The sequence below is a fragment of the Arachis duranensis genome, chromosome 9 (genome assembly GCF_000817695.3).
Source record: "Arachis duranensis cultivar V14167 chromosome 9, aradu.V14167.gnm2.J7QH, whole genome shotgun sequence".
Lineage (NCBI taxonomy): Eukaryota > Viridiplantae > Streptophyta > Magnoliopsida > Fabales > Fabaceae > Arachis > Arachis duranensis.
In genome coordinates this window covers 99,005,469-99,024,543 of record NC_029780.3, presented here as the reverse complement: position 1 = coordinate 99,024,543, position 19,075 = coordinate 99,005,469, and the positions used below count along the sequence as shown (strand labels likewise).

General features: G+C 34.0%; 1 protein-coding gene across 1 annotated transcript; it reads right to left on the bottom strand.

Moving 5' to 3' along the window:
• Positions 1 to 4,444: 4,444 nt before the first annotated feature.
• Positions 4,445 to 9,240, bottom strand: LOC110275155 (protein FAR1-RELATED SEQUENCE 5-like). Its single transcript, XM_052254344.1, has 3 exons — positions 7,048 to 9,240; positions 4,988 to 5,096; positions 4,445 to 4,905 (listed from the first exon to the last, which is right to left on the bottom strand). Exons 1-3 carry the CDS (start codon positions 9,238 to 9,240, stop codon positions 4,445 to 4,447), a joined length of 2,763 nt encoding a protein of 920 aa, XP_052110304.1.
• Positions 9,241 to 19,075: the final 9,835 nt, after the last annotated feature.

The window sequence follows — 19,075 nt, the reverse complement described above, 5'->3', positions numbered from 1 at the left end:
CTACTATATATACAAGTCTTTTTGGCTTACAAGTCTTACAAGTCTAATAAAACACACACATTACACTTAATTAACGCATTACACACTTCCACATTCAAGAGTAAATAAAACGCACGTTATTCAATAATTTCCTGTTTCCAAAGCGCGCTACTCACCATGCATTATGAACAACTCTTCTTCTTCTTCCTCCATGAAAATAATTTTCTTGCCATATTTGAAGATAATGAAACTTCAGAAATACACCCAAACAATTATAGAAATACACCCCAACGATTACAGAAATACACCCAAAGGATTACAGAAATACACCCAAAGGATTACAAAAATACACCCAAAGAATTTAAGAAATACACCCAAAATTCGTTGAAGTACACCTTATGCATATTTCAGAGCTCTTTCTCTTTCTCCTCCTCATCTTCTGCTGCTTCTTCTTCTTCAAAAACGATTTCAGAGCTTGATGTCAAAAAAAATGGAAATCGAGAATAACGAAGAAAGAAAACAGAGAGAAAAGCACGTAAATGAAGAAGAAGAACATAAAGAGGAAGAAGAACGTGCAGCAAGAAGAAGAAGAAGGAGAAAGAGAAGGCAAGAAACTAAAAAAAAGAAGAAGAAGAGGAAGAGGAAGAAGAACGTGCAAGAAGAAGAAGAACGAGAAAGAGAAAGCAAGAACGAAAGAAAAGAAGAAGAAGAGGAAGAGGAAGAGGAAGAAGAACGTGCAGCAAGAAGAAGAAGAAGGAGAAAGAGAAGGCAAGAAACGAAAGAAAAGAAGAAGAAGAAGAGGAAGAAGAAGAAAAAGAAGAACGTAGACCTTGTATTGCGTTTTTGGGATTTAGTATTATAAAAAGAAGATTTTTATCTTTTTAATTTATAAATATTTAACAAAATTTATAATTAAATAAAAATATAGTTAATTTAAAAATGAATGAATTTAAATTAAAATTAAAATGAATTAAATAAATACAAACTCTGTGGTGACAATGTATTAGGTGACCAAGAGTGACCAAAAATGACTTTTGGTTGACCGTCCAATAACCTTGAGACACATGGGTTATTGGAATGAGTTGCTGAAGGGGTTGTCAAAGCAAGTTTAAAGTTGAGCACGGTTATTATTTTGGGTTTACCGTTAGGGCATTTAAGTAATTTTAAGATAAAAAGGAATGGGTTGAGATGGACCACAGAGAAACAATCAGCCAAAAACCGAAAAGGATGGGCTGTTGGGATGTTCACCATTAAATAAAAAACAAAGCTGAATGAAATAAATGGTGGAGAGCAAAAACCTAGATTCAGTTGGAAGAAGCCCAGAAAAAATGAAACTCAATTGTTATTATTATTATTATTATTTTGAAATTTATATTCAATTTTATTATTATTTTTATAACTTAACAATTAAAATGTAAAACATAATTTTTTTTCTCTTGTTAAAATTTAGATGGCATATTGTTTTCAACTTAATAAACTCCTTTGCTCCGTTATCTCGTTTATTTTACGATTTATTATAGATTTATTTACTTAAAATAATTCTTTTGTGTTAGAAAAAAATTATTTGCCTATTATTGTTATTAGATGACATAAAGTCATTTTAAGTAATTTATATTAATCGTGTATCCTTTTGATGATTTGGAGGAAAAAAAAGCATTCACATCGTAGATAATTAAAGTGAAGACTAAATTTTTAATGCAAGAATTAAAATTATAAAATATAATATTCTGAAAATAGAAAAACGAAAAAATAATTAAAATTATAAAGAAAATTAGACTTTTATTTTTTTCGAGAAGATAAAATAGTTGAAATACATGAAGCAATCTAATTTATTAGTTTAATGACTGACTTGTCTTTTTTTTTTAGATTTGGGTTAAGGTTCACAAAAGCAGACCAAATCCGCAGAATTCAACCCATTCCCAACAGACCCATACTTCCGACTTGGATCCCACCCACTCCAACGTAGACCTTCTTCCTCCAATTGTAACATATAAAAGTTCCACGAACGTTGAAGAAGATGATGTTCTTTGTGGACTCTCTACACGTTGTCGTGGAATCCTCGTCAGAACATATTTCGTTGCTGCCTCTGTGTCATAGTTGTCGAAACTGAGCTGATCATCGAACCGGTTAGACTTCTAGAATTATTATTTTTAATTATATTCTTTCATTGGATGACATACTATTATTTTTTAGACCTTGTCTTTGGTGGAGATGGTATTTTTCATATCTTGATGGATCTAGTGGAAAGATGCAAACTCAATAGCTAGGATTGTATCCTTACAACAACTGTTAGAATTTCTATGTTTGACCTAAAGTTTAATGAATTTGCAGACCGGTTCAGTATAGTTTGGTTGGACCAATTATTTAAAGACTGATTTTTTTTACAAAAAAATGAATTGTTTTTTACCAATTATATTTTTTTTTGTAACATGGACTTAAAATAATGTAACATAACTCCATACTCTAAAAAAATTGCCTGAATTACTACCCATATCTTAATGATCAAACACTACATATTTCAGTGAAACACATATTCTCCTGTACAACTTCAGCTTTCATATTGACATATGATTTTTTTTTCCTGCAAAAATTTGAAGAAAATGAAAATGAGTTTATAGTAAATCCCAAGTGATTTAATTTATCATTTTTAATAGGAACAATAATACATATTATAAAAAAATTAGAATAATAAACAATACACAAAAATTACAATGATAAATTTTACAATATCAAACAAAAAATATTCTATAATTGTTTTAATATTCTCAATATTTTTTTATTTAGTATTATTTTGGAAGATAACATTTTATTCTCAAAAACCATAGTGTCTTGGTTGAATAGAATCAGTGCATCAGGTAACGAAATTCCTAAAAAGTTATATACCAACACAATCCACAAAATACTACTCTGATTAATAAAAAAAAAAGAATAGCAAGATTGATCAGCTTCCAGCTTCGTCACGACATCGGACCTGCAGTATTGTGACTGAGTCAATTGAGATGACCTCGAACACCCCAACACATTCGGGCTTGAAGTCAGGGCAGTTCGTGTTCCCATCTTCCTCTGGCTGTAAAATTTCACCGATTTGTTTATGTGAATCGCCTCCCAGCACATCAATTGCAGGCACATTTGATTCCACATCCTTAATCCAACTCATCATCTTGTTATGAACTTCAAGCTAAGGGAGACAATCTTCTTGCTGCTAAGTACCCTTATCGAATCCTCTGTCTCCTCCATATCTCCATTAAATTTCAAGTACTGAAAAATGGCTGCAAAGAATTCCGATAGTGGCCTCCACCTACACCCCCACTTCGTAATGGAACATTCTCAGAGACTTGGACGTTGCGACTAGATCTGGAGAGGCGATGAACAGCGGTGGCGAGGGCAACGACGACGGCGAGGCGAGGTCTCTCTCCTCTATGAATCTCTCTGTTTTGCTCTTCTCTTAGATCTCCTCAACTAGCAGCATTGAGTCTACGCCAACTTGCCGGGGAAGACAACGCAGCGATGAGACCAAGCGGATCCCCTCCAGCATGACGCGGCATTGGTGCTTTCTTGTAATAAAAAATTTTATACTTTTTTTTCAAATTCCTCTCAACTGTAATTCTGCTTTATTTGTGAACCAATTTCTGTATTTTTTATTATTTGAATTTATAACCTGGTTCTTCAGGGTTCAGATTATTCTTTTCCCAGCAAAAAAACCTCCTTATTTTCTAATACGTTTGCACAGATATGATTTTTAGAAAAGAATAATATTAAATCATATTTTCTTATCTATGAGAACATTATACTTTAATATATTATAAATTAACACTGCAAAATTCAATAGGAAATAAAAATATATATTTCATTTTGTGTTATTATTTCTAATAGCGTAAGATCATTCTTTATACTCTAAAATAAAATAAAATTTAGAGAATTCAAATCCATTAATATCGCATGCAAACTTTTTTAACCTGCCTTATTTACACGACAAGCCTGTTTGTCGATTTAAAAATATAAACCTCATGTATGCCAATCCTTCAAAATCTAATTTAATACGTAACATTGTTACTTCACTAACAAAATTAATTCTAAAAAATATTTTGGTTTTTGTAAACTTCATTTTATTTCTTTACTTTTTAAATTTAAATTTGTAATTTTTAGCCATTTTATAAAACAATAATACTGACATGTAGGTACCTTTTATCTTTTTAATTAATATTGAAATGGATATGTAAAAAGATCACAAACTATGATAAATAGTTTCCAATTTAAAGGCAACGTAAAAGTTATACAAGAGACAGTACACCGATACACAATAATGTTCGATCGCGTAGTACACCAAAGTGCAACATCTAAATTGGTGCCATAGCAAAATAAAAAGCATTGTTCCTAATGGCTTAAGGTTCTCCTATTTCTAAAGGTAACTTGATATCGGTTGTGAAAAAGAAGTCGTTGAGGCCTACAAAGACGTAGGGATCGTCTACTCCGAGACATACTCGGAACTTGATGACATGTACTCAGGGTGATTCAGGCGGCGATAATTCCTGAATGATGAAGCCATGTTGCGATAACGTGCACGAAGTCGTTCAAGCGCGTTGCGGGTCTCATAGTGGACAAGTTTCTCCTCCTCTAACAAGTCGTGGTTGAAGTCATCAACGACCATCGAATGCAACTGCAACAGCTTTCTCATCAAGGCCGCTGCGTGCGCAAGATGTTCGTCCGTCGAGTATCTACCGGCCGCACTGCAAGAGGAATACTCCGAGTCGGTTGGAACGACAACCAGGAATCTGTAAACAGTTCCCTTGGTGGTGGATTCGTAGGTCTGCTTGTGGTACACAGGCGGAGGTTCGTGCAGACTAGTACACACTTGCCGGAGTGAGGTTTGGCGGCTCTTGTAAAGAGCCACATGGCTCCAATCACGATCTGGAACGAATTCGACTCCTGCAAAGAAACATGTGGTCAAACACGTATTGCATGTGAAAAATGGGAATGTTCAAGTAGGTGGAGGATGACGGACACGTACCGTGGTCGTGGCGGTCGGCGAGGGTCAACTGGCGAAGGACATCGTTCTGGTTGAATGACCATAGATTAGCACGAATGCTTGAGCCAGATCGTCGCCCGCGCTGATTGCGCTGCACAAATTAGTGCTCGGATGTGCTCCATAGATGCAACTTCATCGGCGATGGCGGCAGGGTTGATCGGGTGCGACATGGCTGTCGGGTTGGAGAGACAACGTGAGTTTGAAGGGCCTTATGTGTGTTCTATACGAGGCAGCGTGAAGACAAGAAAATGTCTGGATACAAGTATAAATAGGCAAGAGATCCATCCCCTTCACCACATAAAATGGGCTCCACTTACTTTGTTCATTTGCGAAAGAGTGGAGACCTATTGGCCAGAAAAACCATTATAGAGTTTCGATAGGTGCATCATGAGAAATGTGAATTAGCTTAGAATACTATGCTTGTGTGTAATTTTTGTTAGCCACGGCCACTGTATACATTTTAAATAGTATAAGTTAACTACAATAAAGAATTATTGAACTACAAATTTTGTACCATGTTTAAAACTCATTACACATGAACATAGGATAGAGATTAAACTATAGAAAAAGTCTAGGGGACCAGCAGTTTTGTTGAATTTTGGCCAGCATATAACCAGCAGAGGAAGGTGAGCCATTGGATGAAATCTCACAACAATCTCACACCATCAAATCATCATTGATGGCTAATTGATGGCTAACAATCACACAAATTGCTGGCCCCCTAGCATTGCTCTAAACTATAATCTAATTAAGCATAACAAAAAAAATACAATACTTGTTTTTGGCTCTGGTACTTCATTTTGGCTCTGTAATACATTACTTGTTTAATCTTTTTTCTGATTTCTTAATTAAAGTCATTAGATGGACAGCACGAACTAAAGTTAGGAACAATATTACAGTTAATTCGTCTTAACCTTGTTCAACTTAGATAAATTATTCATGTGAACCAGCTTTAGGAACAGTTTTGAGTAATAATTAGCGAAAATAAAAATCTATAATATTATTTATTGTTGTCAAAATTCTGAAAAAAAATTATCTTTCTAATAATTTTTTATTAGCAATTAACTCTTTTATAAACGCTAATTCAAAGCAAAAGTTTTATTAAGAGTAATTTAGTTATATGTGATTAGAAATAAATTGATTAATTACATACTGTAAAGAATTATTATTATTAACAAATAAAAATAAAATTTAGTCTAAATTAAATAAAGTTTGTTTAAAAATAAAATTACAGTATAGACGGTTTATTTTTTTTAAATGACTGTTTCACATATAACATTCATAAATACACTTTCTTTAGTGTTTATTATTTTATCAAATTGCATTGAGTGTCCATCATGAATAATTTTATATTGTATATATAATTTTAATATCTTATATTAGTTTAAATTTATAGGTTTTCTATTCCATGTAAAACAATGATAACGAGTAGAAATAGTATCATTTATATAAGTATTTAAATTTAAAAAGTCAACTTAAAAGTATAATTTAAACTTTAAAATAAGTTAAATAATATTTATACAGAATTGCATCATGATTAATTTAGTTTTTAATTATTGATGTATATATAATATTTTTAATAAAAATATGAGTACTAACAGTACAAGAATATCAAGTCAATGAGTTATAGCTCAAATGGCATAGTCTTCCCATACTCAATTAAGAGGTTGCGGGTTTGAGTCTCATATCTTTGGCAAAAAAAAAAAAAACAGTAAAAGAATATCAAAAGAGAAAGTCTAGGGGGCTAGCACTTTTGTTGAAATCTGGCCAGCACTTAACCATCAAAAGGAAAATGATTAATCCTACACCATTAGATATCATTTCACACCATTAAAAATATTAATGATGGCTAATTGATGGCTAAACATCACAAATTCTGCTAGCCCCCTAGTACTCCTCATATAAAAAATCTCTAAAATAAGGAGTACACAAAATACCAAAAATTTATAATAGTAACAACTCAATAGTATTAAAAACTCAATAGTACGCCTCCCGTTATTCGCATTTGTGCTCCCCCGAGGTGCACCCTTGGACCTGATAACCTTTGGGTCGAGAATATGAGTTTCATCCGCCCCTACTTGAACACGACTGCTCATTTGTCCTATGCCACCTAGAGATTCAAACTCCCTCGACATTCTGGCCACCTCTGTCATGGCAGTGTTGTATGTTTTCGTGCATTGCGCGGCTGTAAAACACAGTGACAGGCAGGCACTCCACAATGCACCGTATCTAACGCGAAATCCATCTGTGGGATTGACTGAGGCATGCTGACTACTACTATCAGCGACCTTGGCATCTTTGCACCACCTGCGCAGGACCAATCGGCTCGGCAATTCTTCTTTCTCTAGCTCTTTCAGGACACAAAATATATGGCAGCAAGGTATCCCTAATCTCTCCCACAACTTACAAGAACATTCATACTTATCACAACTTCTATCCACGAAAACCGAGTATACATGATGAGACTTTCGATACTTTCGGAACATGAACTTCTCCGTGCCACCAATACTGTCCCTGTGCAACACTAACAATGCCCCAACTCCCTCAATCTGTTTTTGCACCTCATAAAATATTTTCCTCGTGTAGAACTTGCTCACAGATCTTTCCAATGCTTCAAGACCCGTTGTCAACACCGGATTTGAGTAAAGAGTCTTGTAATCTGTAATGAACTCATTATTCCGGTAATCTTTAACTACTCGATCCAGGTTCTCGACCAACTTAAGTAAGCAATTCCCAGACTTGATAAATTTCTTAAGTGATGAATTAATACCCTTGCACCGAGAAGTGGTTTGTATGCCGGCACAAAACTTCTCACACAAATAAGCATTTGCCCATATCTCTCTCTTTTCGTATGTCTTTGCGACCCAATCGTTGTCCTCTAAACCGAATGACGTGATCATGTCCATCCAATATCTGTCAAACTCTTCCATATCAAAGTGACCATACACAGCAGTCTTAAACGCAGCACACAAATCTTTGTCTTTAATATTAACAACTGCATTTCGAGCAAGATGCCAGGTGCATAGTCTTTGTGTCGCACTAGGAAATTCACATCTAATGGCCTCTCGCATGGATTCATCGCCATCTGTGATAACGACTTTCGGCTCCTTGTGCCTCATTACCTCCAAGAAGCTACTTAACAACCATTTGTAGAACGGAATCTTCTCGTCCTCTAGCAAACCAAACCCAAAAATAATTGTCTGTCTATGATGGTTGGTGCCAAAAAAGATCACAAGAGGTCTGTTATATAAGTTTTTTCTGTACGTTGAGTCAAATGCTAACACATCACCAAAGCATTCATAGTCATGTTGCATGTTACCATATGACCAAAATAGGTGCCCAAGGTGCTTCTCAGCGCAATAAGAGTACTGCACAACTGCCGTCGGATCCAACTCAGCCTTGCCCTTCAAGTAGTTTATTGCTGCGGCTGCATCTCCCTCGACAATCCTTGATTGCCTAACTCCATCCATATAATTATACAAGTCCTTACTAATGAAGTTAAGATTCTGATATCCACCACACATGTGGGCAAAGAAGCCCATTATTTGAGTTGTTTTGAACCCATCTTCATGCATGCTATGTATATGCGCTTTGTGCCCTTCTGGGATCTTCCTATGTGGAGCCATGACATTAGTGAACTCTTGGGGCGCCAATTCGTGATTATGTTCCTCGACCAATGTTTTCGTTCGCCATTTCCTACAACTTTTGTCTAGAAACACCACAAGCTTGGCATTGCAATTCGTTCTCATCTCCGGTTTATGAGTCCTTTTTCTATCAACTCGCTCGTAATGCTTCTTTTCACGCAGCCCTTGCCGATTGCAGTAGAAAAACTTTCTAACAATATTCCCCTCCTCGTCTTTAATAGAATCTCCCTTTCGCACTGCAAAGCCAATACCCTTTGCATACGCGACATAGCTTGCATACGCATCTCCAATCCCATTAAATTCTACAGATAACAACACGGAAGCAATCACAGGGTCTGGATAGCTGAATTGTATACCCATGACATTCTCGAAGTTTGCATGATCCTCTACAGCAGCATGCATATAGCTTCCACCACCATCCCTGCCGTCGTATTCACTGTCGGAATGGCCAATATCCCCTTCCTCAGTCAGCGGTTCCTCCAACCCGTTCAAGTCATCCCCATCTCCCGAATCGGTGCTCCAACCATCAGTCCAATGACCTGACAACCCTGATGTGCTGCCATCATCCAAATCTGACTCACTATCAGACATCCCTGGATTTAAAAAAAATATCCATTGAGGAACAAAGCATGTCGTACACATTGTCGCTTATGGAATTAACTTAAATGGAGAAAATTGCTACTTAAATTAGCATTAAGCGAAGTCCATAGTCGTCAATTAATAGTTTATTACAGTGTATGGTCTAAATAAATTGGTTGACTCATTGGTTTCTAATATTACAAAGACAATTTTTTAATTTTTGGGTTAAGGTTGACCAGAAGAGAATTGCTAAAAGAATATATCAAATTCAGTTTAACTAAAATCATTTATACTAAACGCACATAGTTTTGTTTTCAAATGCATAAGTTTGGTCATTTGATTTTACAGCATGGGGACCTCAAGACCATGACAACGGTTAAATATTCTGTTAAGTTTACTGTTCTTGGTAAAGTCATAAGGATTTGCTGTTGTTCCAATCACAAGCAGCCCCTAATAAACAATTTTTTCGGCGGTCGATTACAGGGTTCATCTTGTTCCTAAGCATCATAATAGAGGTATTAACTTACTTTCAGAAATTCAATTTAAGAAACTCTGTGCATTTTTTTGAGAAACAAAACCAGTATATCCAATGCTTAACACAACAGATTAACAACCATCTCAACAAATTCAGCATAATTGCATATTCCTCCAATATAGAACAAAGCTAAAAAATTATACTCACCAATGTAAGAGCACAGAATAAGAATGAACAGGAGCCAAATTTCACCATTTCCGAAGAGCAACGACGCAACCCAGCAAACACAAGGGACACCAGGCGAGTCAGAGATCCAGAACCAGCCTCCAGAGTTCAAGGGTTCCACCCTTGAGAGAGATCGAAGGGGCACTTCAAAGGAGACAGAGGAGAGACAACGACGGCGCGAACCCTACTGTTCCACTATTCTTCTGCTCTTCTCCGCTGAATCGCCGACATAGATTCCAATCGCCTCTTTGGGGATGGCATGCAGCCACCTCCCGCAACAGTTTGCAGAGCTTCAAGATGAACCATAACTTCTCTAACTTGCTTAAAGGTCTGCTCATTCAATTCTAAAATTTGGGATATTTTTTAATTTTTCTTTTTGATTTCTATTTCAATTCCCCCTGTTTCAAGTATTTTGAAATTTGAATAAATGACCCTCACAAACTACAATTACTAATCCATTACATTTCCTACTTACCGGTGTTTACTCACATTTACCGTGGCTCATTAACCAAACTAATTATTTCTATGGTCAAACTCATTTGTTATAACATATCTTATTATTATGCAATAAAATAAGTTAATTTATCATAGTTAGATTCTTAGTCTAACCTAAATTTTATTTACTTAAACAATTAACTATGGTTTAACTGTTTTTACAAATTATAAAAATCACTAGAAAAGTTTTATTATATAAACTACAAAATAAAAATATAAAAAAAATAAAAAAATCAAAGAGAGACGAAATTTAGAATTCTCAAAACACTTTCTTAATAATTCTCTCTTATTTCTTTTATTCTTTTAAAAATCTTTTTTATTCTTCTTAACAATTAAATTAGATACGTTAAAAATATTTTAAAATAATAAAACTTTTTAAATATTTGATTTTTAAAGCAATGAAAACTGAAAGAATTTTAATTCAAAATTCTTTCCAAAAGTGATGGTACGGTAATAAATAAATATAATTAATTAACAAGAGCAATGAGAAAGGTTTTTAAAAAAAATTAAAAAAGTAAAAGAAAGAAAATTTTGGCCTCTTGAATTTTTTTATTTATTCTTTTTGTTTTTTGAGATCTTTTCTATTTTATGATTGAAATTAATTAATAAATGTATTTAAAAAATAAAAAATATAAATTTAAACTTTTTTAATGATTTTTATAATTTATAAAAAAACTACATCATGATTAATTGATTAGATTAACAAAATTTAGATTAGACTAAAAATTAAAATTAACCATAATAAATCAATTTATTTTATTTTATTTAATAATAGTAAGATATGTCGCAAGAGATAACTTATCTTTTAATTTAAAGATAACTTATCTTTTTATTTTATTTTATATATATTTGGATATTTATTATATGATATTACGTCTTTATTATTTCAATTCTCTTAGCACCTATAAATATCCTTTTATATTATTCATTCTACAAAACTTGAATATACACAATTATTTTCTCTCTACTCTCTTTTACTCTTTCTAACATGGTATCAGAGTCATTGTATCCCTTTCTTAAAATGATATGTTGTTTTTCTTTTGGTGAAATCACCGTATTTTTCATATTTTTTCTCTATTCCATTTTTTTCTTGTCTTTTGTCACTTCTCTGATGCTTTTTCACCTCATTGACGAGCATATTCTCTTCATCTTGTGTCTTTCCGAGTCGAATGATCAAACATCATTGTCATCCATTGCTTACCTATTCTCATGGAGAAATCATATAGTTTTCGCTCTCTTTCGGCAGTTTCGTCTACATTTTCTTGTGGCAGTTCTGTCTACGTTTCCTCGTGGCAGTTCCGTTTGCGTTTTCTTGTGGCAGTTTTGTTTGCGTTTCGTCTGCTTTTCCTTGAGCAGTTTTATCTGCGTTTTCTTGTGACAGTTCCGTCTGTGTTTCTTTGTGGCAGTTTTGTCTACACTTTTTTGTGGCAGTTTTATCTGCATTTCCTTCCGGTAGTTCTGTCCGCGCTTCCTTTCTGCAGTTCCACCTGCACCCGTCCGTTTATACAGTTTTTTACTCTCTTTATTTCATTGTTTTAAATAAGTTTCAAACTATAGTTGTCACTTGAGTTTGAAGAGGATGTAGAATATATTAGGATCAATTATCATTTATTAGAATTATTCAGCATATCTGGATATTTATTATATGATATTACGTCTTTATTATTTCGATTCTCATAGCACCTATAAATACCCTTCTATATTGTATCGTTCTACACAACTTGAATATACACAATTTTTTTTCTACTGCTCTCTCTCTTACCCTTTCTAACACGCACATACATATATATATATATATATATATATTACTCTAGTAAACTTAGAAGAATTCATGCTGACATGTAATTTTTATAGAATTTAGAATTTTCTTAAAAAAAATCTCTTTCTTATATTCACCTTTAGAATTAGGTGCTTCTATTCCACTGTTTGATTTGAGAGCTACGAGGATATCTATTACCTTAAAACTTGTTCTTCACCTAATATGTAGGGGGTTCACTAAGTTACAGAGTTCAATGTATCTTCCATGGCTTATATTCACATTTAGAATTTTTTAAAAATAAAATTTTCTTTTGATTAGATATAAAAGTAAGTAAAGAATTGCAGATAATGAGTGATTGGCTGAAAAAACTTTACTACTCTCCCCATAAGTAAGAAATTGCAGAGAGAATGCACTACAAGAAAACTTGTTATTACAGACGGAAATTTTTGACGGATTTTATCCCACAGAAATACAGACAGAATTTTAGAGGAATTTTTTGTCGAAAAACAAAAAAAATGAATTAGCATAAATTACAGACGAAAAAAAGAATCCATCGATAATTCTGTAATTTTGTCAGAAATATTACTTTTTTTTTTCCGTGGAAAATGATTACAGACGGAAAATCCATCTGTAATTAAATAGACAAAAACATTGCGTTTTATTAAATTATTACAGACAGAAAATCCGTCTGTAATTTAAAATTTTTCATCGAAAATAATAAGCTATATCTACCATTACCCGAGCTCCATTCACAGCACACAAATCAAACGGTATAAACCAGCATTCCTCACCCTTCTTCTCCGTCAACACTGATAAACCAGCTACTTCTTCTTCTCCATTCCTCACCCACAGTGCTACCGCCGGCCACCCTAACCGTCGTAGCTACCTTCTCCTTCTTCTCCTCTTTTTTTAACACTGAACCAGTAGAACACAGCCACTGTGTCTCTCGTTCTTTCTCGTTCGCAGAACAAAGCAAGCTCAAGCTCCACCATCGCCGCGCCTCTCTCTCTTCTTTTATTCCCCTCAGTTCTGGCTACAGCCATCATCTCTTCCAGTGCTACAGCCATCATCTCCTCCAGTCAATGCCGCGGCTATATGCGCAAGCCCTAACTCCGTGGTGACCAAAATCAGTTCCATCATTAGCCGCGGTTCCACCTCTTTCTTTCTCTCTTTTTCCTAGTTGTTCAGGTATCTAAATTAAGCATGGATACTATACATCATTTGAAATTTACATTGAATTCAGTGAAATTAGGCATGGATAATTATTTTAATGAATATTTACAAATAAATATAAATGATAGTTGGACTCCTAAGTTATCCAAGAGAGTGTGCTTATAGGCCTTTATGTTGGATTCAGAGTATGAAGCTCATGTTTCAGATTTTGGGGCTGCTAAGTTTCTCAAGCCTGATTTCTTTGATCCAGTGAGAGGAACTGATAATGAGGCAAAGGTCGAATCTCCTGATTCTAACAACCTCAGCAATACGGTTGATCATCATCCGACGAAGGATTGGACCTCTTTCAGGAGATTACTAATGCAAAGGTTTCCTATCACCAAAATGGGTTCAATGTCTTTGGTAAGCTTTTCAAAATGGCTTCCTTTTTGTTCTGTAACCCTTTATTTTTTTTAGTTAATCATAATGGCTAATTATTTTTCTTTTAATTACAGATGCCTGATCTTCTAATGAGATGTGCAAAATGTATGCCCATATCTATTACATTGTTTATCCTTCTTTTATTTACTTATTTATTTAAAAAATGTATTTGTCTCTATTTATTTATGTGATGTCATGATTTTCAGCACATGAGAAATCTTCAACAATTATACATTTGGAGGAATTGGACGATCCACAAAAATTTGCTGATGAGGGTGTCAAGGTGATTACTTGGCAAGAGTATGTGTCTCGGTTATATGAGCTCAAAGATGAAATTAACCGTTCTTGGCTAGCTGAAGATCGTGTAACATCCTTAAAGTTATCTATAAAGGTAGATGTTGATACATTTAACAGTCTCTGGGTTGTTATTATAGAATCTATAAAAATTACCTTCAATGCTTGTTTTTGGGTTTGTGCATTGCATAGAAGGATTTTTTCAAAAATTCATATATTTACTGTTTTATGTTTTATTTTCTCCTTTATTGACCTAGTAGTATTTTGTTTACATATAAGAAGGAAATTCTTGGCTAATTTTGTTGAACCATATGTTAAATAAATAGAAGAGGGATAAGCTACCTAATTAAATCCAAATCATGTATAACAGTAAGTTTGCTTGGGTGAGAAGGGACCGCTGGGGGAAGAGGGGATTTGAAATAATTTTTCTTATTTTGGGATGAAATAATATTTTTCTTCATTTCTTATCCTGATATGGGTTGTTTATATGAACTTGAAAGTTGAAACTGATTGTTCTGTTTGCAGGTAGCTAAGCTTCTGATGGATACGTCGGTTTCTGAGTTTTATCCTACACTTTTTCTCCTTGTCACAAATATCATGGATATGCTTGGCGAATTGGTTTGGCAATGCATAAAGCGGAAAGCCGAGTTTACTGAAGATGGAGCCTTACTCTGCAACTTAGCAGGTCTCTTCTTAATTTAAATCTCTCTCTCACACAATTTAGTTTTACCCAGAGTGTTTCCTTAGGCATTTCCAATATCAATAGTGGTTGAGAATCTTCAATCTGGAATCTGTCATTCTTTTGTACCCCTCAAATGGGTAGCTTATGGTGAACCACAGTAAAGGCAAATAAAAATTTTTGCTACAAGATTGTTGCTTATAGGAGAAACCCCTATATAAAAATTGTTTGCCAAAAGTTCACTCAAATGCGTCAAAAGTTCTCCATGTATTATCTATAACTTGATAAATGGGTTGTTACAGTAACTGCCCTCAGAAGTCTCCAAATGTTAAAATTATTTTCTCGTTGCAGCTAATTTATACATCATATAAGCTTGATGGTGTTTGATAATTGATAGTTGCTTCAAAACTTGTATTGGCATCCGATCGTTTATCCAAATCTGTTGACTGACAGTGCAGAAAACTTTAAGGCAAGTGATATTTGTAGTGATGCTAAAGAAACTTGCAATAACTGGTTCAACAAAATTGGTGTTGTGCAAGAGCTTCTTCCATGCATGTAAAGTCTTTATCTTTTTCTCTGTATTTAATGTATTCTATGTTCGACGGCGGCATGTTCGAGATGAATGAAGTGAAGGGTGGCAGTCCGTACGGTGCCTGAATTTATGCTGGTGGTGATGGATCAAGACAACCAACTAAACTTGAGTTGGAGCAAGCATTCCACCAAGACAAGTATATTGCCACCATCACTAAGAAGCTCAAGAAAGAATGAAACTATCCATAAATTAGGGTATTGAATCCTGATGAGTCCACTAGTAGTAGTTACTTGTCATCTAATGTATTCAATTTGTATTATTGCATGGAAATAATTGCTTCTTATTATAAAGAAAGCACTTTGTACTCACTGGTGTGTTTTTCTATTTGTACCATCAATAAAAATTTGTATTTATTAAATTTATATTTATTTTGTAAGAAAACAAGTTTATTTTGCAATGAAAAATCTAAAAAAAATATTTTACTTTACTGATGGATTTACAGACGGATTTTCTGTCTGTATTCAGAGTTTTAGATGATTTTCCAAGGTTCCAATTACCGACGGAAAATCCGTCTGTAATTACCGAAGGAAAATCTGTCGAAAAATTTGTCTATAATTACAGATGGAAAATTCGTCAGAAAATCCGTCGGAAAATTCGTCAGAAAATTCGTCGAAAAATTCGTCTGTAATTACCGATGGAAAATCCGTCGAAAAGTTCGACGTTGTAGGAAAATGGATGGAGAATTTATAGAGGGAAAATGCGTCGGTAAATAATTTCCGATGAGACTTTTACAGAGGGACAAAATTCGTCGGTAACCAAAAATTCGTCTATAATAAAGACTAAATCTGTCTATAAACCTGTCTGTATTAATTCATTTTCTAGTAGTGATGAGTGTTTGATGCAAAAATACACTCTTTTTCTATCTCTCAAAATTTTCTTCTCTCTATATTTCGGAATCTTTCATTCCTCCCTTCCCACCATATTTTCTCCTGCGCTGGTGTCCCCCTTTTGAATCACTCTCGCCACCTCTGCCATCCCTTAGCCACTCTTTCTATTTCTCATTGTGCATAGTGAACTCTATCTAAATCCGCGACGCCATCGTCTTCTTCTTTATCTGCTTTTCTTGTCACCACCGTCATCCTCTACCTCTACCACAGTTTCTCTTTTTCGTCGCCTTTGGTTGTGTGGTTCTTTTTTTTATATTTTATTTTTTTATATTTTATATTTTTTATTTAAAGGCCTTTAATTTCTTATACTGCTTTGTTTGATTTGTATGGATACATTGACGATGTTGATGGTGAAGATGAAGATGACTCATTGTTGCGCCAATAAACTTTATCATTATTATTTATTTATTTTTGTTTCTTCCATCTGATCATTTAATTTTTATCATTTTATGTCATTCCCACTTTAACAATAATAAAAGAAATTGACTGAATAAAAAAAAAGAGTAACCTTATATATTAAAAATTGTTGCATTTTTTGTTTATTTTCCTATTGAATCCATGAACTCAAATGAGTCTATGCTAATGTTGATCTTCTTCCAAAATAATGGATGAGATTAGAGAAAAATATGTGCTTTATTATAATATTAGTTGATGATTGATATTCCCATTGAAATGAATTAAATTACTGCAACGGTTAATCAATAACTAATTTTCAATGTGGTTTCATTAGTGTTAATGGCTGATTTTTAATTTGGTGGTTTTTTATTTTTAATGTTTGCTTGAATTTAAAAAGATTTTACTATTCATGTTTTTTGGTGTTGTGAGCATTAAATTTATACTTTTTTAATCTTTAGATCTTTTAAAATTGTGGTTTTGACCAATGTTCTAAAAATCGGATCGGTTATCGAATCGTTCTAGTCACTAATTTACTAGTTTATTGGTCCAACTAGTCTAACCGTGGTTCAACTGAAAAAATCATTTTAAAATAAAATAATAAATAAATTATAAACATCCTAGAGTATAGAAGCAGTTTGTGAGTGACTATTGAAAGAAATGTCAATTCTAATAGTACAAAGTGTGAAGATATCACATAATACCATGATATATTGAAAAAAACCCAATAAACAACACTATAATACAACACTATAATCGTTGTTCCAAGAAAAAGTCCTGAGAAAATGCAAAGCTAAATTAAAACAGTAAATACAGAAAGTAACATTTCAAAGAGAGATAACAAGTATATCAATACTCAATACTCTTAATTGTTATTATCCTATTATGCAACATATGCAAGCTATAATGTACAAATACTTCGTTTCTACTCAAATATCTGTACCATTGACATATCTGCATCATATACTATTAAATTAAACTTCCTAATTGTGACTATAGTTTTGATAAAATGGCCATATTAACATATTCCTATTTGTGCAAAACGGAAGGCCAGACTAGCTAGCTTTAATTTTCTTACAAGAAACTAGTATAACTTGAAAAAAACAATGATAAAACCATGAAGAGATTATATTAGTTCCTACTAAACAACACAATTAGATCAAAACTAAGGGTGAATTTTTAGTATTAAGAAATCAACTGTCTCTTGAATCTCCAATTCAATTATGCCAGTAATCCAAAGAGTTGACTTACTATACAATGAATGAGTGCAGAAAGAGGGCATAAAAATAGTTAGTTTTCTTGTTCATGCGAGCGTGAGCGCGTGCTGATGCTGCGGAAATTCTTTTGTTGGTTCAGATTGCCATTTTGCTTCTCAATTCTGATAAAGAACATTGACAATAACTGAGAAAGATGACTAACGCAAGTGAAAAGTGACATTGACATTTGAGAAAGATGATCAACACAGTAGAGCCACAAAACACACAATAGCACACCAGAACTTAGAACCTACAGCAGCAACATAGCCATAAAATTAATAGAAGCACAAAATTAATACTACCAACAACATTCATCATTCAGCAACAAAAATTATCATTCAAACAACATTTGATTTGATTTTCATTTTTAGCATTCACCAACAAACATTACAAAATAGCAACAAGTACTCCCTAATGACACTAAACCTGAAATTAATAAAGCTAAACAAAAATTTCAATAATGATTTGATTTTCCATTAATCCTAGAAAAAAGAGTAGGAATTAAAAAAAGAGCAGCAGCACAAAATCAATTATTTGATTTTTCATTAATCCATTCACAATTTCACAAAATCAGCAAACATAGCATAATAGGATGAGAAGAACCGAAGAAGTGAAAACAGTGACGCTAACCTTCGATGGAGACACGAACAGCGACCGGTGACACGTTGGCGAGCTGCTCCAAGTTCGAGAGAAGCTAGGGAGGACGGAGACAGGGGAAGGAGGACGCCGAGCTACAAAAGAGGACGCAGAGACGCCGATAGCACGGACTGCAGCGGTAATGCGGCAGAATTGTTGCAGGGAGAACCTAGGGTTTTGGTTGGGTGATTTTGAACTTTGCTTCAGAGTTCATAGGGATAGTGATTCACGATTAGGGGGGGCGTATGTTGGGGGAAAGGGTTGGGCGAGTGAGGACTGAACGTGGTTTTTTTTTTAAATAAAGAAAATGACGCCGTTCACAAGAATTGGTGAGTTCTCGGTCCGGTCCAACCGACCGATAATTGACCGGTTCAACAGTTTTTAATCAGTTTGAAAATTAGCGGTTTTACGAAGAAGATTGGACTATTTTTCATGTTGGTTCTCGATTGAATCGGTTCGATCGACCGGTCTAATTTTCAGAACATTGGTTTTAACTTATTCTTTTGTCAGTATTTTTCTTCATATTTTGTGTGGATTCTTTTAGGTAATTAGGAAAAATAGCT

Coding starts and splice junctions, on each gene's coding strand:
- LOC110275155 (XM_052254344.1), bottom strand. CDS start 9,240: ATGTCTGATAGTGAGTCAGATTTGGATGATGGCAGCACATCAGGGTTG. Junction 5,097..7,047: donor CTCATATTCTCGACCCAAAG/GTTATCAGGTCC, acceptor TAATTTGTGCAG/CGCAATCAGCGCGGGCGACG. Junction 4,906..4,987: donor CGCCGACCGCCACGACCACG/GTACGTGTCCGT, acceptor GTTTCTTTGCAG/GAGTCGAATTCGTTCCAGAT.